Genomic DNA, 22690 nt, shown 5'->3' with positions numbered 1-22690 from the left:
TTTCACTATTGTCACTGTCAGCTATCAATTAGCCTGCATGAAGAGGCACAACCAAAAAGCAGACATTGGCTTATAATAAATACTGAAAGTGCAAACATGTTATAGTTATAGAATATAATTATAGAATGAGCCCAGCCAATCTCGCCAACCTCCACACCTACCCTCAAGCCTCAGACTTTACTGCTGTAACTTGCCAAATAATAGGAAACAGAACCCAGTGCAATTTGAATTCAAATTAGGTCTTGTGTGCTGCTCCATCTGTGTTCCAGCTCTCACATGCACCATGATATATTCCCTGACCAATTGCTCTGTTCTTCTTCCTTTACTTAACAATTTGATTTGGTTCCTGGCCTCTCTGAGAATAGTGCCATTGGAGATCTAGAAGTAGTTGATGATAAAAGAAAGCGCAAATAAACTAGTACACTACATAACACTAAGTATTCTTCTTCACCCGTATTTGAAAGTGACCATCAATGTGTATATGTAACTACTAACATTGAACAACAAATTAATTAGAAGCAAAACTGGTTCAAATTGTGCCGATTTAGCCTGAAAGCTTGTTGTAATTAAATTTGGAAAATATTATTTGTGATTTTTGTTATAGACCTAAAAGCAATATGCATATTATGATGTTGGCACTATTGTCACCTTAACTTTTTTTTTAAGTTAAAACCTAGAAATTATTTTTTGACACTGACATCATTATTAGAGTTAACATATTCTTATGCCATTCCCCTGTCCATCATTAAAGACAAAAGTTTTAATGTTCATTAAAATAATGGGTAGATTAAGCACTTTTGTTCTGATGGAAGTAATCAGCTAATTCTAGGCTGGTTTATAGTAAAAATGTGTTCATGGCAACAGATATAAAATTTGACATTATTTGAAATAATTGAAATACCTTTTACTTTAATTAACGTTAGGAAGTCCAAAGCCATTGTTTTCAATCCCTCTCTCCAAACTGTTCCGTGGCTACCAACTCCATCCCAGCTAAGCTGTTCACAATCTTGGTGTCACGTTTGGATCCCGAGACGACCGTCCGACCTCATTTTCATGCTGTCACTAAGACTGCCTATTCCACCCCTGGAATGTTAGCTGACTTTGTCCCTGTTGCAGCTCATCTGCTGCTGAAACACTCACTCATGTCTTCATTTCCTCCAGATTTAACTATTCCATGTGTCCCTGGCTAGTCTCCCACATGTTTCCCTCTGTAAATGTGAGGTCATCCAAAACTCAGCTGCTCGTGTCTTAACTTGCAGAAAGTCCTGTTCTGCTAGCACCCCTGTATTCACTGGTCTATATTGACTGATGGTCAAGCATTGTCTTAATTTTAAAATTCTCATCCTAGTCTTCAAATCCCTCCATGGTTTCGTCCTTTCCAGCCCTGTAAGCTCTTCCATTCGTACAAACCTCCGAGATATCTGCCCTCCTCAAATTTTGGCCTCTTGTGCATCTCCAATTTTAATTGCTTCAGCGTTGGTGGTCGTGCCTTCAGTTGCCTCAACCCCAAGCTCTGAAATTCACTTGCTAAACCTGTCGGCCGTTCTACCTTGCTTTCTTAAAATCGATCTTTTTAACCAAGCTTTTGCTCAGCTAACCTAACATTTCTTGATGTTGTTCGGTGTCATATTTTGTTTTATAATGCTCCTGTGAAGTGTCTTGGGACATTTCATTATGTGAAAGGCACAATAGAAATATAAGTTGCTGTAGTTTGATGATGTCAGTAGTCTTTTAACAAAAAATTTTGTTTGTTCTTGGCAGGGTAATCACAGTATTGATTTTGATCCTGGGTCGGCTATGGTTCTTACCATTGAGAGCACTTTGATCACTGCTTGCTCATCTGAATCCCTAGTCAGCAAAGGTCATTTCAAAAATTTCTGCATACGATTTGCTGATGGATTTGAAACTAGTTGGGATGATTGGAAACCAGAACTTCAGGGAGATATAGTAATGAATGCCTGTGAGTTTTCTACTTACTTATTCGCTCACTCTATTTCTCTCTTGCCCTCCAACCCATCCCACTCCCCCTGCACCCACATCTGCAACCTGTATAAAAGGGGACCAAATGGACTGCAATATTTGGTTACGTGGCACTGGTAATTTTGCTGCTATGGCTGCCCTTTCAGGATGGTAGTGCACACACGCTTTTATTGCAAGCCATGCAGAATGCTATTTTAGATAGTTCATTAGTGCGGGTGCTGGGAGCTTAAGTTGGATGGATGCAGAGTTGGCAGATGTGACATCAGTGAGTATATAATTCTGATTTGACCCCAGTGGTGCCAGTTTTGACCTCAGCATTCCAGACGAGGGCCTCTCTCAATCTCATACAGCTGATCATGCATTCAGCAGCAGACAGGACACCCCATCATGCTATTTAAAGGAATTATAAACCACTTTCTGGTTAGTTGCTGATTGATTGTTACTGCCTGTTACTGAGATGGTTGAAGAGTTTGGAGGTTTGTACTGCTTAAATATGCTGAAAACTACAGAGATGGTGTTGTACATGTTGAAGGCCTTGGTTCTTACTTCAAAGGCTCTGTTCAGATCTCTTACTTCCAGTAAGGGGTTTCATAGACCCTGATTTTTGCACTCTGTTTGGGTGCTCAGAGACTGGAGAATTCCTGGATCTGCGAACCTGACCCAGTCATTTGGGGGGTGCAGTGGTCAGGGGAGTGCAAGGCTGGATTAGAAGTCAGGCCCGCTGCGCCCAAAAGGAGGAGGCTGCCGGATGCAGAGGCAGATTTGGCAGAAGGCCTGCCTCTATGCTCCGACACTTAGTTGAATCCAGTTTAAAAAATGATTGAAACAAAAGACAACTGTCCAGCCTTCATCTCCCCACACACCCCTTAAGACCCATCCATGCCAACTTATGCTACCTCATACCCCTCTACCCAGCCCCCATGGCCCCTTATGCACTTATGCCACCACATGTCCCTTATACCACGCCCCCATGGTGCCTCATACTTCCTATACCAACCCATGGGCCCCTACCTACCACCCTTTGTCCTTAACTCCATGCCAACTTGCTCAGTATCCACCATGGGCAAACTTCAGGAGCCATGCTGACATAAAATAAAGTTGTGTCCATTGATGACATCATTATTTTAAACAAAATCAGCTCTCATTGATCAAAAAACCATTTGATATATAGAGATTCCTTTAACTAATCTCTAATGAAAACAAATATTTCTATTCTATTACCACTTGGAGCTGTCAATCAAACTGCTTACTTAACAGGCACCCCACTGTAATAATGTTAGTTTGTAAAATCAGTCATTTTAGCACAAATCCTATAATGAAAGCCCTCAGGCTTCTGTTAACAGACAGAATGAAATATCAAGCACTGATGTTTTTTGAATTCTGGACTTTTTTAAAGTTAAAGCTCAGCAGAGTGAAATCCATTAATAGCTTTCACATCTCCAATCAGTTTTGACAGTTCTCTGACAGCTTTGACAGATCTAATTGTTATGATATGGCAGGTGGTAATTGCTAGGCTGACCAAATCCCACAGGGAAACTTTGCTAGGCCATCACAGCGATTTTGCAATTTATATTTATCACAAGAAGGTTTGTGCACTGAAGTCAGAAGTACTGAGTCCACTATCACCTTTAGAGATTTTAAACATTAAATTAAAATATTTATGAACAGAAGAAAACATAGGACTACAGTTACATTTAGTTTTATAACAGTTCTCACAAGATCTCTACTTAACTAAACTGCCAACTGCACACCCCTTTCAGGCTAAACTCCAAATAGATTCTTAATCTATAAAACATCCAGCAATATTAGCACAAGTATCCACTTTTGCTGTAAGAGAGGTATTTCACATATCTCTCTCTCTCACTCGATCATGGACCTCCAAAGACGTCTAATACAACCTAGGTTACTGGAACAGCAGACTTCTCCAGGATGGCTAGAGGCTTTTCCCACAAGTCTGTTTCACCCAGTGCCTTTCAAGGTCTCACATGAGCACTCCCATGCAGCTTTCCACCTTTCTTTAAATATATTTCCTCCCTTTTGATCTGTAAATCCCATTGTTTCAGCCTTTCTTTGGAGGTTACCTTTCACAGAAAATGAAAAGCTTTTATGTTGTCATTATGGCCAGTATTTATGGAAAAAATAAACTTAATAACTTTGTCTTATTTATCTTGCCAGTTGTAAACACCTTATCATGTCCCTTTGAAAATCAAACAACCTCTCAACTTATCTAAAAATGCAAATTCAATTCATACTGTATCTGCTGAGACTTCATCCTAGCTCAGTCTCGTGTGATGTACCGCCTGCAACAGGTGGGAAGTCCTTGCGCTCTGACCGACCATACGTGCAGGAAGTGCCACCAGCTGCAGCTACTTGAGCTCCAGGTTTTGGAGCTTGAGCAGCAGCTGGAGGCGCTGAGGTGCATCCGCGAGGCTGAGAGTTTCGTGGATAGCAGGTTTTTAGACATGGTCACCCCACAGCTTACGGAAGTGCAGACCGAGAGGGAATGGGTGACCATCACTCGGAATAAAGGTGTCAGGCAGGTAATCAGGAAATCCCCAAGGCGCATCTCACTCGAGAACCGTTTTTCTGTGTTGGAAAACAGTGAGAGTGATGGTTCCTCTGGGGAGTGCAGCCACACTCATGGCACTGAGTGGCTCAGCTGCACAGGAGGGGAGGAAAAAGAGGGGAAGAGCAATAGTGGTAGGAGACTCAATAGTAATGGGAACAGACGGGCGTTTCTGCGGCCGTAGACATGACTCCAGGATGGTATATTGCCTCCCTGGTGCCAGGGTCAAGGATGTCACTGAACAGCTGCAGGGCATTCTAAAGGGGGAGGGCAAACAGACAGAGATTGTGGTACATATTGGTACCAACGACATAGGTAGAAAGAGGGATGAAGTCCTGCAAACAGAATTTAGGGAGCTCGGATGCAGATTAAAAAACGGGACCTCAAAGGTCGTAATCTCTGGATTACTTCCAGTACCACGTGCGAATGAGTATAGAAATGGGAGATTAGTCCAGATGAATGCATGGCTGGAGAGATGGTGCAGGAGGGAGGGCTTTAGATTTCTGGGACATTGGGACCGTTTCTGGGGGCAGTGGGACCTGTACAAGGTGGACGGGTTGCACCTGAGCCAGAATGGGACCAACATCCTTGCGGGGAAGTTTGCTAGTGCTGTTGGGGAGAGTTTAAACTAACTTGGAAGGAGGAGATGGGATCCTGAGAGGAGGTTCAGCAGGGGGAGATGCTCTCTCTTCTAATCTTGGCTGTGCACCTCTCCCTGCTGAACCTCCTCTCAGGATCCCATCCCCCTGCCAAGTTAGTTTAAACCCTCCCCAGCAGCACTAGCCAGCCTCCCTGCAAGGATGTTCGTCCCATTCCGGTTCAGGTGCAACCTGTCCTTAACTGGCCTATAATTTTTATGCCTTCCAGACTCACTTGCTATCTCTTCTAATTTTGGCCATGCAAGTAAGTCTGGAAGGCGTAGAAATTATAGGCCAGTTAAGGCACAAGGGAGTTTGACAATGTTGGATGGTAATTATTTTAATGCAAGGAGCCTGATGAATAAGGCAGATGAGTTGAGGGCACAAATTAACACATGGAAGTATGATGTCATTACTGTCACAGAGACATAGTTGAGAGAGAGGCAGGAATGGCAGCTCAATATTTCAGGATATAGGGCCTTCAGGTGAGACAGAGGAGGGGGTATCGCAATATTGATCAAGGAATCAATTACAGCAGTAAGGAGGGCTGACATCTTAGAAGGCTCCTCAGATGAAGCTATATGGGTAGAACTGAAAAACAAAAAAGGAGCAATCACATTGCTGGGAGTGTACTATAAGCCCCCAAACAGTCAGAGAGAAATTGAAGAGCAGATATGTAGGCAAATTTCAGAGAAGTGTAAAAATAATAGGGTAGTTATAGTGGGGGATTTCAACTTCCCCAACATTTACTGGGTTAGTCATAGTGTGATAGGTTTAGGGGAGAGCGGAGTTCTTCAAATGCATCCAGGAGAGCTTTTCAAGCCAGTAGGTAGAAAGTCCTACAAGAGAGGGACTGATCCTGGACTTAATTTTAGGGAATGAAGCCAGGCAAGTGGTAGAGGTTTCAGTTGGGGAGCATTTTGCAGATAGTGATCATAACTCTGTTAGATTCAAGGTTGTTAGGGAAAAGGACAAGGATGGGCCAGAAATCAGAGTTCTAAATTGGGGGAAGGCCGATTTTAATAAGATCATATATGATTTGGCCAGAGTGGACTGGGAGCAGCTACTTTTAGGTAAATCTGCGTCAGAGCAGTGGGACTTATTCAAGAAGGAAATAGGGAGAGTACAGGGCCATCATATTCCAGTAAAGACAAAGGGTGGGACCAACAAATCCAGGGAACCCTGGACGTCGAAGGATATACTGGATTGGATAAAGAGAAAAAGGGAGGCTTATGGCAGATGCCGAGGGCTCAGAACAGCGGAAGCCCTACAGGAGTATAGAATGTGTAGGGGGGATTTAAAAAGGAAATTAGAGCAAAAAGGGTTCATGAAAAAACATTGGCAGGTAAAATAAAGGAAAATCCAAAGTTACTTTACAAGTATGTTAAGAGTAAGTAGATAACTAGGGAAAGAGTACGGCCCATTAAGGACCGTAGTGGTAACTTGTGTGTGGAGCCAGAAGACGTAGGCAGGGTTCTAAACGAATACTTTGTGTTGGTGTTCACAAGTGAGAGGGACGACGTGGGTATGGAAATCAGGCAGAAGGACTGTGATATGATTAAAGAAATTAGCATAGAAAGGGAGGAGGTTCTAAGTGGTCTGGCAGGCTTAAAAGTAAATAAATCTCCAGGCCCGGATGAAATGTATCCCAGGCTGTTGAGTGAGGCAAGGGAGGAGATAGCAGGGGCGCTGGCAATAATTTTCAGAGGGACCTTGGTGTGCATGTTCACCGGTCCCTTAAGGTGGTGTGACAGGTAGGTAAGGTGGTTAAGAAGGCATATGGGATACTTGCCTTTATTAGCCGAGGCATAGAATATAAGAGCAGGGAGGTTATGCTGGAACTGTATAAAACGCTGGTTAGGCCACAGCTAGAGTATTGCATGCAGTTCTGGAATCCGCATTATAGGAAGGATGTGATTGCATTAGAGAAAGTGCAGAGGAGATTTATCAGGATGTTGCCTGGGCTAGAAAGTTTTAGTTATGAGGAGAGATTGGATAGACTGGTGTTATTTTCCCTGGAGCAGAGGAGATTGAGGGGGGACATGATTGAGGTGTATAAAATTATGAGGGGCATAGATAGGGTAGACAGGAAGGAACTTTTCCCCTTGGTGGAGGGAGCAATAACCAGAGGGCATAGATTTAAGGTAAGGGGCAGGAGGTTTATAGGGGATGTGAGGAAGAATTTTTTCACCCGGAGGGTGGTGGGAATCTGGAACTCACTGCCTGAAAGGGCAGTAGAGGCGGAAACCCTCATAACATTTAAGAAGTATTTGGATGTGCACTTGCGATGCCATGGCATACAAGTCTATGGGCCTAGTGCTGGAAAAAGGGATTAGAATAGTTAGGTACTTGTTTGACCGGCGCAGACTCGATGGGCCGAAGGGCCTTTTTCTGTGTTGTAGACCTCCGCGACTCTTACTTATCTCCTTTTCAGATGCCTGTTTTACACTTAATGCCTTTTGATGATTCAAACCTTGCAGTCTGACTGTCTGCAGTTTAATTAAATTAGACACACACAAGCATACATACAGATAGTCCCCATAAGCCTGCTTCAATACCCCACAATAATATTAGGTAAAAATGATATTTCTTTTACACAATGAATTTATCTACTTTTTATGCATGATCATGTTTACTTTTTACAATCCCAAATGGTGCTTTACCTCTCCCAAAGGTGTCGCAGGACCTTATCCAAAAGGGTACCCTGGCTATCCAAATGAATCCACCAAGTTCAGACCAACTCTTACCTGGTCTAAGCTGCACATGCTGGATTTTAACCCCCTGGCCTACCAAAATCCCACTTGAGTGGAGGCAACTGATGATTTAAATGGCCAGCTACCTCGGTACCAATAGTTTTCTCTTTGTGTCTTTATCTAGCCTCCTCTGAAATGCATCTATGCTATTCTCCTCAACACTCCATGTGGTGATAGCTTTCACATTCTTAACACACCCTGAGTAACGAAGTTTGTCCTAAATTTGAAATAGTGATCATTTTATATTGATGGCTCCTAGTTTTTGACACTCAGACAAGTAGAATCATCTTCCATACATCTAACCTATCAAATCCCTTCACACTTTTTGAGACCTCTATCAGATCATTGCTCCCTTATTCTTAAGAAAAGAGCAGCAGCCAGTTTGGTCTTTCCCTTCATGTTTTCAATTTAACTACAGGTTGTTGACCCACCAGGCATGTTTACAATCTAATTCCAATTGTTTATTTCACTGCTTTGACCAAAGTGGTGCACAACCAGTTTCTACAACCGCACTTTTTCATTCAGGTGAAAGGCTAGGGAAGTCTGTTCTTCAAATTGCCACTATAGCGCTGATCTAGTGAGAAGTACTGTTTTTCCAAACAAGTTTTATTTCCTTTTTGCACTGAGTGCTCTCTATTTAACAATCCAGCTGACTTGGATGATATCATCTGCTCACTTTCGGGTGATTTCCATGAAAATTAAATAATTTTGTTATTTCTGAATGCTCAACAGGTGTTGTACCAGATGGGACATATGAAGTATGTTCACGGACTACTGGACAGGCTGCTGCAGGTAATTTATTTTCTCATTCGTATCAGAACCTGACTCATTACAATCAGAAATTTAGATCCAAAAATGTTGATGATAGGTAATTGTGAACTATGATAAGCGAAGCAATAAGAAATTCATGTGATTCGCACCAAAATTAAGAACATGTTGTGGATTTAACAATAAAGCATTAATACTAGCAATGCATTGGAACATACTGTGAAATCTGGACAAATTGGCACACCCAGAAAAACTATATGCAAAAAACAAACCCATTTTGACAGTCCCGCATAATTTGCATTGTAATAGATACATATTGAAACCCATGCAAATTACAAACTACGAAATTCAGCAGAACTTTAATGCACCAAGTACATTTGCAACATAAAGACAAGATTATAAAAACAAAAAACTGCGGATGCTGGAAATCCAAAACAAAAACAGAATTACCTGTAAAAACTCAGCAGGTCTGGCAGCATCGGCGGAGAAGGAAAGAGTTGACGTTTTGAGTCCTCATGACCCTTCAACAGAACTGAGTGAATATTAGGAGAGGGATGAAATATAAGCTGGTTTAAGGTTGGGGAGGGGGGGTGTGGTTGTAGGGATAGGAGCAGATAATCAAAAGATGTCACAGACTGAAGAACAAACAGGTGTTGAAGGGGGTGATATTATCTAAACGAATGTGCTAATTAAGAATGGATGGCAGGACACACAAGGTACAGCTCTAGTGGGGGTGGGGTGGAAAGACTAACAGGGCATAAAAGATAAAGATTTAAAAATAATGGAAATAGGTGGGAAAAGAAAAATCTATATAAATTAGTGGAAAAAACAAAAGGAAGGGGGAAGAAATGGAAAGGGGGTGGGGATGGAGGAGGGAGTTCAAGATCTAAAATTGTTGAATTCAATATTCAGTCCGGAAGGCTGTAAAGTGCCTAGTCGGAAGATGAGATGCTGTTCCTCTAGTTCACTGGAACAATACAGCAAGCCAAGGACAGACATGTGGGCAAGTGAGCAGGGTGGAGTGTTAAAATGGCAAGCGACAGGGAGGTTTGGGCCTTTCTTGTGGACAGACCGAAGGTGTTCTGCAAAGTGGTCGCCCAGTTTACGTTTGGTCTCTCCAATGTAGAGGAGACTGCATTGGGAGCAATGAATACAGTAGACTAAGTTAGGGGAAATGCAAGTGAAATGCTGCTTCACTTGAAAGGAGTGTTTGGGCCCTTGGACGGTGAGGAGAGAGGAAGTGAAGGAGCAGGTGTTGCATCTTTTGTGTGGGCATGGGGAGGTGCCATAGGTGGGGGTTGAGGAGTAGGGGGTGATGGAGGAGTGGACCAAGGTATCCCAGAGGGAACGATCCCTACGGAATGCCACCGGGGGGGTGAAGGGAAGATGTGTTTGGTGGTGGCATCATGCTGGAGTTGGCGGAAATGGCGGAGGATGATCCTTTGAATGCAGAGGCTGGTGGGGTGATAAGTGAGAACAAGAGGGACCCTATCATGTTTTTGGGAGGGAGGAGAAGGCATGAGGGTGGATCCGCGGGAGATGGGATAGTCTTTCCACCCCACCCCCACTAGAGCTGTACCTTGAGTGTCCTGCCATCCATTCTTAATTAGCATAAACCTGTTTGTTCTTCTGTCTGTGACATCTTTTGATTATCTGCTCCTATCACTGCTTGCTTGTCCCTACAACCACCCCCCCACCCCCCTAACTGCTCTCCGCCCCGCGCCCCCCCCCCCCTCCCCCACCCACCCACTTTAAACCAGCTTATATTTCACCCCTCTCCTAATATTCACTCAGTTCTGTTGAAGGGTCATGAGGACTCAAAACGTCAACTCTTTTCTTCTCCGCTGATGCTGCCAGACCTGCTGAGTTTTTCCAGGTAATTCTGTTTTTGATAAAGACAAGATTCACAGGTAAGTACAAGGTGAAAAGAAAAACTTTAGTGGAATGGGATCTTTGTCTATTATTCATAGCAGCAAGGAAGCCATTGTATCTCTTGAAATGAACACTAGCATAGCTGTAATCATACAACGATTTCTCTGCTGTTGTGGATCCTTGGTAAAGAACTCACCTTATCACAAAAACCAGGAACTGCACCAGGCATAGGATTCCCAATCAGCAGCCCCTTCCCCACCCCAAATCACCAGTACTCTTGCTAAATGTGACAGAAGGCTGGCCCTGTTACTCTCTCCTTTCCCCTCTCCCAACTTCCTCCCGACACCTTTGTTCCCCCCTCCCTACCTCAAACCACCGACACTTCCGTTCCCCTCCTCCCTACCTCAAACTCCTCCCCCGACATCTCCTCCTCTCCCTATCGATCCTGGACCTTCCTCTCCATCCCCTCGACCATCATCGGTGAGGCGATTGCGTAGTTGTATTGTCTGGATTAGTAACCCAGAGATCCAGGATAAAGCTCTGGGGACCTGGGTTCGAATTCCACCGTGGCAGATGCTGGAATTTGAATTCGATAAAAATCTAGAATTAAAAGTTTAAAGATGACCATGAAACCATTGTTGATTGTTGTAAAAACCCATCTGGTTCACTTATGCCCTTTAGGAAAGGAAAACTGCTGTCCTTACCTGGTCAGGCCTACATGTGACTCCAGACCCACAGCAATGTGGTTGACCCTTAAATGCCCTCTGAACTAGAGCAGTTAGGGATGGGTAATAAATACTGGCCTGGCCAGCGATGTCCACATCCCATGAACAATTTTTTTAAAAAAACAGCCTGGGAGATCACTATTTTGGACAGAGATTATAACCGTGGCAATCACCCCATTAAATTTCACACCATGGCATGCCACCACCCCCAACGGCAGTCTAGAATCATGACCAAGTGGAGTTGGGAGCAGTCTGGAGAGTTATGAATTGCAGAGATTGTTATATTGGGTGGCTCTGAAATGGGGGATGAAAGAGATGGAGACTGGGCAATGGGATCCTGTAGATTGAAGAAGAAAGACATTCTGACATGGGATTTTCTGATCCCAATCGGGGCAGGCGTCGTGGCGAGTGCGAGAAGGGCCAAAACAGGATTTGAAACCACATAAAATGAGGAAACCATTGTGCACTTCAGCTGTTAATGGCGGGCTGCGTTACCTGCCGCTGAACATCACAAACGTAATTAGCCTAAATTTGTATCTAATTATGATGCCTGCTCGCCTGAATCATCCCTGCATGCTGGATTAAGAGCCAACATCGGTGTGCAATTAGAATGACGTGTTTCACAACAGAATTTAAATGATGTGCAGCTGACGACTTACACTTCACTCAGGCCTCAGAGGTTAGTTCACATAAGTTGAATTGCACAGTGCTCACAGGGATCAGAGCCAGGCTTCGCAGGCTGCATGCAGCACGTTGGTCTCAGGGGGTCTCTCAGGCAAGTCTCCACGGCAACCACACCAGGGTTGAGGTAGTGGTGGCTTTTACTGTGCTGCAGGGATAGGGATCCATTGTGAAAAGGGCCAGACAAGACTGAGGGAAGGGAAGGGGCTGCAGGGCGAGGGGTCATTGAGCGGAGATGATTGGGGGCATTGAGCAGAGAAGGTCGCAATGAAACACATAACTGGGGGTGGTGGGGGGACATTAAAGTGCCAACCAATTGAAATGTAGCTTCTAAAATGAGGGCAGAGCCACATCTGAGACAGGTAGCAGCTGTTCAATTAACATGCAGGGAATCAGGGAAGTGAAGCAATTATGCCCATTTATGCAACACTGATCCCCTAGTTAACCCCTCGTGCACACCCTTCAAATTCACCAGAGTATTGCTTGGCCTAAATAGCCAAGTGGTTATGGTACTGGGTTTGTAACCCCCAAGATCAAGAGTTCAAATCTCACAATGGCAAACTATGAAACCATGTAACTTCATCTGAAACAGATGGAAACGGGTTTGTACTCAAAAGAGCTACATCTACTCGAAAGAGTATCAAGAGATCAAGAGTTCAAATCTCACAATGGCAAACAATGTAACTTCATCTGAATAGGAACAGATGGAAATGTGTTTGTGCTCAAAAGAGTTTCACCAGAGTATTATGGAGCTGCAGAACTATTGGGTGACTGGACAAGCTTGAGAACTCCCTTGGAAATGTGGCCATTCACCACTCAGAGGAGAAGCCACTGGATCCCCAAAATTAATCTCATGTAGACATTGAACATTCGGCCTCAGGGTCAGTTCAAACAGCGCAGTCTCAGAGTGCCTTAGCTGAAAGCAGAACATTCAGTCACCTGGCCGAAGCTGTCTGCAGTCAGTAATGTGGGTTGGGAGGGGTGGCCAGGGGTGGGATTGTGGTGAACATTCATGCGCACCCCGCACTGGGCACCATTCCAGGGGCCAATACTCTCCGGCCTTAAGACCACAGTCACAGATGATTTCTTTACTGAACATAGACCTTTGGAGACAAATGCTGACTCTTGCATGTTTCTCATTGATACTGCAGTGAGGAGACCATCAGGAAGATGGTGTCTGATGTTATCACTGCCTGCCTTATTGCTTATAGGCAAGAGAGGAGAAGAGGAAGAATGCGACAGAGGCACCTGGCTCACCAAAGGACGGAGCAGAATCCACAAGACTAAGGGGCAGCAGGTCCTCCTTGGACACAGAGGATGATCCCCAGAGAGCCATCATTTGTAGGCACCCCGCTTGACCCAGGTTGTATGGACGTCGCATGTGCTATCTGCAGATGAGCAAGAACAGTGTTGGCAATGCTTCCACATGTTAAGGGATCTGATGACTCACATTTGCCACATCCTGCAGGATTTGGTGCCACAGGGACTTGGAGGGCATCCACTGCCAGCAACAGAGACAGTAACTGCCACTCTCAACCTCTATGGTAGTGGCTTATTTCAGGGCTCTACTGGGGACATCTGTGCGATCTCCCAAGCTTCCACCCACAAATGCTTCCAGAACAGGCAATGGCGTTGTGGTGTTGACGCTGGACTAGTAATCCAGAGACACAGGGTAATGCTCTGGGGACCTGGGTTCAAATCCCACCACAGCAAATGGTGGAACTTGAATTCAATAAAAATCTCGGATTAAAAGTCTAATGATGACCATGAAACCATTATTGATTGCCCTTTAGGGAAGGAAACCTGCTTTCCTTACCTGGTCTGGCCTAAATGTGATTCCAGACCCACTGTTAAATGCCCTCTGAAATGGCCTAGCAAGCCACTCAGTTGTATCAAATTGCTACAAAGTCACAAAAAAAGGAATGAAACCGGAGGGACCACACGGCATCGACCTAGGCACCGGAAACTACAATGGCAATCTCAGCCTGTCGACCCTGCAAAGTCCTCCTTACTAACATCTGGGAGCTTTGGGAGAGCTGTCTCACAGACTAGTCAAGCATAGCCTGACATAGTCATCCTCATGGAATCATATCCTACAGATAATGTCCCAGACACCACCATCACCATCCCTGGATATGCCTAGTCACACCGGCAGGGGTAACACAGTAATATACAGTCAGAGGAAGTTGCCCTGGGAGCCCTCAACATCGACTCCCCATGAAGTCTCATGGCATCAGGTCAAACATGGGCAAGAAAACCTCCTGCTGATTACTATGTACTGTTCTCCCTCGGCTGATGAATCAGTGCTCCTCCATGTTGAACATCACTTGGGGGAAGCACTGAAGGTGGCAAGGACACAGAATGTACTCTGGGTGGGCGACTTCAATGTCCAACTCCAAAAGTGGTGCGGTAGCACTATTACTGACTGAGCTGGCGGAGTCCTAAAGAACATAGCTGCTAGACTGGGTCAGGAGCAGGTGGTGAGGGAACCAACAAGAGGGGTAAAACATACTTGACCTAATCCTCATTAACTTGCCTGCTGCAGATGCATCTGTCCATGACAGTATCGGTAGGAGTGAACACCGCGCAGTCACTGTGGAGGCGAAGTCCCGCCTTCACATTGTGGATACCCTCCATCGTGTTGTGTGGCACTACCACAGTGCTAAATGGGATAGATTTCAAACAGATCTAGAAACTCAAGACTGGGCATCTCTGAGCAGCAGCAGAATTGTACTTGAACACAATCTGTAACATCGTGGCCTGGCATATCTACCATTACCATCAAGCCAGGGGATCAACCCTGGTTCAACGAAGAGTGCAGAAGGGCATTCCAGGAGCAGCACCGGGCATACCTAAAAATTAGGGTCAGCCTGATGAAGCTAGAACACAGGATTACTTGCGTGCCAATCAGCATAAGCAGCAAATATTAGACAGATTTCAGCAACCCCACAACCAACTGATCAGATTTAAGCTCTGCAGTCCTGCTACTTCCAGTCGTGAACGGATAAGGTATTTGCTACAATCTTCAGCCAGAAGGGCCGAGTGAATGATCCATCTCGGCCTCCTCCTCTGGAGGCACCCAGCGTCACAGGTGCCAGTCTTCAGCCAATTCAATTCATTCCATGTGATATCAAGAAATGGCTGGAGCCACTGGATACTGCAAAAGGCTATGGTCTTTTTGGCCATATTCTGGCAATAGTACTGAAGACTTGAGCTCCAGAACTTGCCGCACGCCTAGCCAAGCTGCCAGTGCAGCTATAACACTGGCAACTACCCAGCTATGTGGAAAATTGCCCAGGTAAGTCCTTTACACAAAAAGCAGGACAAATCCAACCCGGCCAATTACCTCTCCATCAGTCTACTCTCGGTCATCAGTAAAATCATGGAAGGTGTCATCAACAGTTCTATTAAGTAGCACTTGCTTAGCAGTGACCTGCTCACTGATGCCCAGTTTGAGTTCCGCCAGGGCCACTCAGCTCCTGACCTCATGATAGTCTTGGTTCAAACATGGACATAAGAGCTGAACTCCCGCAGTCAGGTGAGAGTGACTGCCCTTTAATCGAGGCCGTACTTGACTGAGTGTGGCATCAAGGAGCCCTAGCAAACTGGAGTCAATGGGAATCGGGGAAAACATTCCGCTGGTTGGAGTCATACCTAGCACAAGGAAAGATGGTTGTGCTTGTTGGAGGTCAGTCATCTCAGCTCCAGGATATCACTGCAGGAGTTCCTCAGGGTAGTGTCCTCGGCCCAAGCATCTTCAGCTTCTTCAATGACCTTCCTTCCAACGTAAGCTCAGAAGTGGGGATGTTTGCTGAGGATTGTACAATGTACACCATTTGGACCCCTCATTGAAGCGGTCCTTGCCCAAATGCAGCAAGATCTGGACAATATCCAGGCTTGGGCTGACAAGTGGCAGGTACCATTTGCGCCACACAAGTGACAGGTGTAATGACCATCTCCAACAAGAAAGAATCCAACCATCGACCCTTGATGTTCAATGGCATTACCATCACTGAATCCCCAACTATCAACATACTGGGGTTACCATTGACCAGAAACTAAGCTGGACTAGCTATATAAATACTATAAGAGCAGGTCAGAGGCTTGGAATCATGCAACAAGTAACTTACCTCCTGACTCCCCAAAGCCTGTCCATCATCTACAAGGCACAAGTCAGGAGTGTGATGGAATACTCCCCAGTTGCCTGGATGAGTGCAGCTCCCACAACACTCAAGAAGCTTGACACTGCCCAGGACAAAGCAGCAGACTTGATTGGCACCACATCCACAAACATTCAGTCCCTCCACCACAGACGCACTGCAGGAATTCACCAAGGCTCCTTCGACAGCACCTTCCAAACCCATGACCATACCATCTAGATGGACAAGGGCAGCAGATCGATGGGAACACCGCCAACTGGAAGTTCCCCTCCAAGTCACTCACCATCCTGACTTGGAAATATATCACCATTCCTTCACTGTTGCTGAGTCAAAATCCCGGAACTCCCTTCTTAATAGCACTCTGGGTGTACCTACACTACGTGGGCTGCAGTGGTTCAAGAAGGCAGCTCACCACCACCTTCTCAAGGGCAACCAGGTATGTGCAATAAATGCTGGCCGAGCCAGCGAAGTCCACATCCTGTGAATGAATAAAAAAAAGTTACGGACGCCATTTTTGCAAAAGCCCACAATTTTGTCAACATCGACAGAGATCAGGCAAGCCAGGACGCAACAGCACTGGGCTTTGTTGGGATTTCCAGTTTCCCACAGCTGAAGGGCGTCATCAACTGCACTCGTGGCTATAAAACCTCCCTACTACAAGCAGTCCAGTACATCAACCGCAAAGTCTATCACTCACTCAATGTGCAGCTGGTGTGCGAAAATAACAAATGTATTGTGCAGGTTTCTGCCAGATACCTAGGAATTGTTCATGACTCATACATCCTGAGTAGGTCTCGGATCCCTGACATCTTCCAGGGTTCAGGGTTGGCTCCTCGACAACAAGGGTTAACCATAAAGGACATGGCTGATGATGCCTATGTGGCAGCCTCAGACAGCTGCTGAATGAAAGTATAATGAGGCTTATTACGCAACCCGGACATTGGTGGAACACATCATAGGGATACTGAAAAAGCGATTCCGATGCCTGGACAACTCTGGCGGAGCACTCCGGTACATTCCCCAGAGGATGTCATGCATTTTCGTGGCTTGCTGCACGCTACACAACCTAACTCTGCAAAGGGCGAAGGAGTTGGCAGATGACGAGATGGAGGAGCTACACATCATCTCCAATGAGGAGGAACTCAAAGGGTATGATGGTGATGAGGACCTGGAAGCCCAGGATGCAGAAAACGGGGCCATTGCGAGGGCCAGACAAGGCACGCATGCTCATAACGCCCTCATTGCCTGCACATTCCAGGAGGATGATGTTGAGATGCACAGAGGATCCTCCTGGACATGGTCCAGCATGATGAGGAGCCTTGCAACTCCTCTAATTTCACACATGATCTTTCACATGACACTCTTATCGTTGCAACAGCTTGCTCACATTGCCCTGATGCTTGAAAGCTGAGAACACCTTGAGGGCATGTGTCCGTCCTGTGATGAGGGCGTCCCAGCATCAAACATTAGAAAGTGCTGCCTCCTCGCACCTACATTCAGCATCCCAGTTGCAACAGCTCCCTCCAAGACACAGGGGCACTTGGATGATCCTGAGTTGACTGGTGGCTGCATGCCTTCAATCTGACAAGGCTCCTCATGGAAATCCATTGGGACCAAGGCTGCCATGCACGATTTCTTATACTGATGTTGAGACAGAAACATAACACTTGGGACAAGGCAGCCAATGAGATTCCGCTACAATGACTGCACTTACAGATGACTCAGTTAGCCGTGGGACGATCCTCGAAATAACACTGACATCCAGCAGTTTACATGAGGGTCCCTGAGCTGCTTTGATCCTAACACTGCAATGGAGTTGGAGCACCTGAGCATGACAAGGCCAGACACTTAGCTGCATGATACTGAGATGCCTCCTCTTACGCACAGCCAGTGCACCCTCATGGCCAGCCCTGGCCCTTGCAAGGTCCAAGTTGATCAGACAACATGAAGCCCTCAAGGGTACACGTCCTTGTTTATGAGGAGCATTCTTCTGGTTTATCACTTATTCACTTCTATCACATTGCTCCCCTCCACGCCGTCGAAAGCAGCGACGTGTGATTCCAGAGCATTCCTAAAGGCTGCTTTTGCCTCCAGTGATCCCCATTTAGAAGTAGCAACAGTAACCTCTTGAAATGTCAAAGTGATGGGATGCACAACGCTGTCTACCAACTTAGCCACGAGAACCTTCTTCCCCGCAATAGTCACAACTGCAGGATGAGAGACACTTAAGGTTGGATGTCACAGTGCCTGCACACAAATGTGCCATTGCTTCATCACCTTGAGGTGGCAAGATGCTCCCACGTTTTACAGAGATAAGCAGATTGACATTGGGAACACCAGACACATGTTTGGCCGAGGGTGGTGCACATAAGCTCTGTTTATAGGCTCATATCATTAAAAGTCTTCTGAGAGATAGCAGGCAGATAGAGTTGGGCAGCACACGAGCCATCTGCACACACGAGCACATCCTCCCATTAAAGACCACACCTTTCAAGAATGCTGACGAGATAGGGGCACACCTCTGCCTCTATCGTGCAAACCCAAGGATGCACATGACAGCACCCTTCGACACATGGGAACAAAGTTCATTCAACAACCACACTTTACTTGAAGGTGCAAGGATTACTGATATGTACAGTGAAATGGAAATGGGACACTCACTGTGGTGAGATGGTAGCACACTGCACAGAAGAGAGGCCCAGGAGAGAGACAGTTGCCATTAGTGTGTGCAGAAGCCAAGGTATCTCATGTGATTGACAGTTACACAGCTCATCATAAGAAGGATTGGAAAGAGGAGACACAAAATGATTGCGAGTGTATTTACATTTGTGAACATTATATCCAAGTGGTTCACACCCATGCCAACGTTGTACAACGACATCAGTTTCACTTTCTTTACCCTGCCGCTACGTCTTGCTACTGCCCTGACATCTACAGCGGAGGTGGTTAAAGGCTGCTGACTGCTATGCCCTGCTGCCTGTGGTGACCTTGGTGGGCGTCCGCTGGAGGGCTGAGACCTGATGGGCCCTGGCCTATTTTGGATGTCCTGCTTTGGGCAGGTGCACCCTCCTTAACCTGTGGAGCTGGAACTGATGGGGTCACAGGAAGAGGGAGTTTGGATCAGGCAGACAGTGCTGGAATCACCTGGGTGGATGGCCCCAGGGTGTCGAGCTGCTGGTCCTCCTCCCTCTGGGTGCCCAAGGGCCCCTGGCTGACCCCTTGATGAAAAGGGGAAGCTGGAGTGAGATTGAGGTGTCCCACAGCCCTCTCATGTTGACACTGATGGATGCCACCGATGGCTATGGCGATGGAATGCAGCTCCTGCAGCAGTGCAGGACCTATGTCCTGGACCAAGACCTCCATGGCGGCCGCCATCCTACCAGTGTTGACCTTGCTGCGTTGGCATGCCAGCGCTATCACCTCAGACTGAAGGTGGACGGACTCCTCCATCATGCATTGGAATCTGAGGAATACAGCTGACATCCCTTCTTGATGTTCCTGTGCTTGTTTTTGCAGTTCCAGCAACTGATTTAGGACTAATTCCAGAGGCTCGTCTTCTGACTTGGACTCAGAAAATTCCTGGTTTCCTGCAGTCCTCCGAGTGCCGGCGACCCTGGATGTCCCTGCCTACACCAAGTGGAGCAGATGGTGCACTGTACTCTCCAGATTGTAACCCGAAGCTACTTTAGAACTAGGTCTCACCAAGGTGTGTGCCTCTGTGCTGCTGGAGAGTGTAGGTGAGAGCTGTGACGGGTCTTCTAAGTTGCTGTCCTCAGGATCCTTGTCCAAGGTTTTGTCAGGGCTGGAGTTGAGTGCCTGGCTCGTGGATGCCCTCGGAGCATTCCAGAGGTGTCTGTGAAAGAAAAGAGAGATAATTAGTGCATCGCAGGTGACTCTGAAACAGGAGAAATCACTCACAGTATGGCTTTCTGATCGATGTTGTAGTGCAGGATCCTCACTTGGGTGCGTACTGCCAACCTTACAGTCAGCGCAGGCATGGTCTACGTCCTCTCCGGCCAGCTGTATGGCTCTGTTCTCGAAGTCCGTGAGAACCTTGATCTCGGGAATGCCAGCCCCCATTTTGGGACCCCCCCTGCTTATTGTGAGCCAGCTTGTCCTTTATGAAGACAGCTAGAGAGTGTGTGATCAGGAGACTGAGGGCAGATCATAAGGATGCCTGGCGAGTGGAGTGGAGAAAATTAGGATGCAAACTCCAGAGGAGATGCAGCCAATTGGAAGTGTGAGGGTGTGAGAGAGTGGTGATGTCCCTTGAGGTGACAGCAAGTGAGATCCTTGTGAATGTGTGATTGGCTTGTGAGAGTGAGAGTTGACAGTGATGAGATGGTTGACTTACCCTGGCGGAGCAGAGGAGATCATTCATCCTTTTCCTGAACTGGGTGGCTGACCTGCAGGACATTTGCACTGACCACCGCTGCGACCACCAGTTAGATTAGACACCTTGGTGGATTGGTGGAACTCCTGCGGACAGAGTGAGGGTAGAGAACATCGCGGCTGGCTTTGTTTGTGTCCAACAAGTGCCTCAGTGAAGCGTCATTGAATTTGGGCGCACCACACCTTCTGCCTTTGGAAGCCATTTCTTCTGTGGAGCTGTTGTAAGCTGCAGAGTGTAAACACTGTGCAGGGGCACCATTTAAATATGGCAAATTGGATACCAGCCACCAGTGATACGTCGTGATCCCTGTGCATGAATATTTAATGGTGTTTGAAGTGCATGATACAGTGCAAAAAACATTTTTTTATGCCCGCTACCAGACTTTATATTTATCAGAGAAAATCCCGGCCGTGAGCACATCTTAGGGCAGCTTGTTGGTTTCTGTCCTGCAATTGCAAGCAGTGTTGTGACTTCACTGGAATGATTGCTGAAAATGTTGACTCTCACAATGAGACATGCTAGGTCCATCCATCCCTTTTGTCCCTTCAAGGCCTCTTTCGATGTTGCTTGCCCTTTGTCATGAAGCTGCTTGTTATTCGTTGGGTTTACTTTCTTTGCTGACCCACAGCAGATATTCCAATTGTTCAGGCTGACCTCAATGACAGCTTTCCCTTTCCATACAATATTCCTAGTGTTCCCATGGTGCTGAATTCTGATATATTCACCAGTGTTACATGTCATTTTACCAGAAATCCAATAGATAACAATGAAGAAAGTAATGCACACACATCAATAAAAAAAACTTTTCATCTTCTCATTTTACCAACAAAAGGACAGAGTTTGAAGTATACATAAAAATGCTGTCTGAATATGTGTATTGATATAACATGCCCAACAGTAGTATACATGATTAGTTTTTAATTTAAGAATCTAAGATGCAGTTAGCCAAATGTGATGATTGTTAAATGTATTAGGAAACAATGAGCCATGCTAAGGATCCAGCTCTATTAACACTAAGCAATAAACATATTCAATACCATATTTTATTTTGGAATGATACCCTTGAGTATTCTCAAGAATTAACATTTGTTAATAAATGCTAACCTGCATCTGGAAAATAGTAGCAAAGGAGAAAGGATGCCTATATATCTGAAATAATTACTACTTTGCCAGTATAATTGCAGAGAAACACAAACTTATGTTAAACTTAGAACTCTGTTTAAAGAAAATCTACTTCAGAATAACGTTTCTTTGATATTCAGATAAAACTTTGTAATTTTCTTTTCTAGATAGCAGTAGTGCAGGAACCTGGACACTGAATATTTTATGGAAAATGTGTGGTATTGATGTGCATATGGATCCCAACATAGGAAAAAGGCTCAATGCCTTGGGTAACACAATGACAACTCTGACAGGTGAGGAAGAAATTGATGACATCGCTGACCTGAACTCGATCAACACAGTTGACTTAACAGATGAGGATGAAACTGACAGCATGTCTCCCACTGTCATCACTGTAAGTGAATCAATAAGGCTATAAACCACTGTCTAATTGAGACTATTTAAATACTTAATTCAACATTTGGTTCCGTGGTATGCAGGCTTATTGCAAGTATGTCTTTCTGAGTTTCATAAAAAGTTTTAATTGTGGCTGAGTGGTGTTGGAGATGCTCACTTGGGATTGGTGTTACAATCAGGTAGGGATGGGTGCAAGGACCCCCCCTTTTCCCACTCCTCAGTTAGCTGTAACAGGTGTTTTGAAATTTATCTGGTCCCAATTCATATATTGTGTATGCACTTAACTGTTTACGTGCTGATTGCAAAGAACTCAGCCTGAAAGGTTTTCTTGAGTTTAAACATGAAAGGGATTATTTTTTATTGTGCTTAAAAATCCACCTAGGTAAAGATATATGCATGCGCACCGCACACACAAAATTATAAGTTACAAAGTAGAGGAGATTAACTTTTGGCCAAATTAAGATTCGATAATAAAACACAATACAAACATACGAATTAGGAGCAGGAGTAGGCCACTCGGCCCCTCGAGCCTACTCCGCCATTCATTAAGATCATGGCTGATCTGATTGTAACCTCCCGCCTATCCCCGATAGCCTTTTGTGCCCTTACTTGTCAATATTCTACCTACCTCTGCAT

At 45.5% G+C, this 22690-nt stretch overlaps 1 protein-coding gene across 8 annotated transcripts in view; it reads left to right on the top strand.

Annotated features, from left to right (window-relative positions):
- The window catches only part of kiaa1109 (KIAA1109 ortholog), a 527093-nt gene that overhangs the window by 363707 nt on the left and 140696 nt on the right, over positions 1-22690 (top strand). For all 8 annotated transcript variants that reach the window (XR_005944164.1, XM_041196895.1, XM_041196846.1 and 5 more), the window contains 3 exons: positions 1762-1960; positions 8670-8729; positions 21826-22052. Coding sequence is in view for 7 of the 8 variants with exons in the window: in XM_041196895.1 (XP_041052829.1) it covers positions 1762-1960; positions 8670-8729; positions 21826-22052 (486 nt within the window). In the remaining variant the exon portion in view is untranslated. The remainder of the gene's footprint in view (positions 1-1761; positions 1961-8669; positions 8730-21825; positions 22053-22690) is intronic.

This window comes from Carcharodon carcharias, chromosome 1 (genome assembly GCF_017639515.1).
Source record: "Carcharodon carcharias isolate sCarCar2 chromosome 1, sCarCar2.pri, whole genome shotgun sequence".
NCBI lineage: Eukaryota > Metazoa > Chordata > Chondrichthyes > Lamniformes > Lamnidae > Carcharodon > Carcharodon carcharias.
Note: the sequence above shows the minus strand (reverse complement) of the source record. Positions and strands in the feature narration are given on the sequence as shown.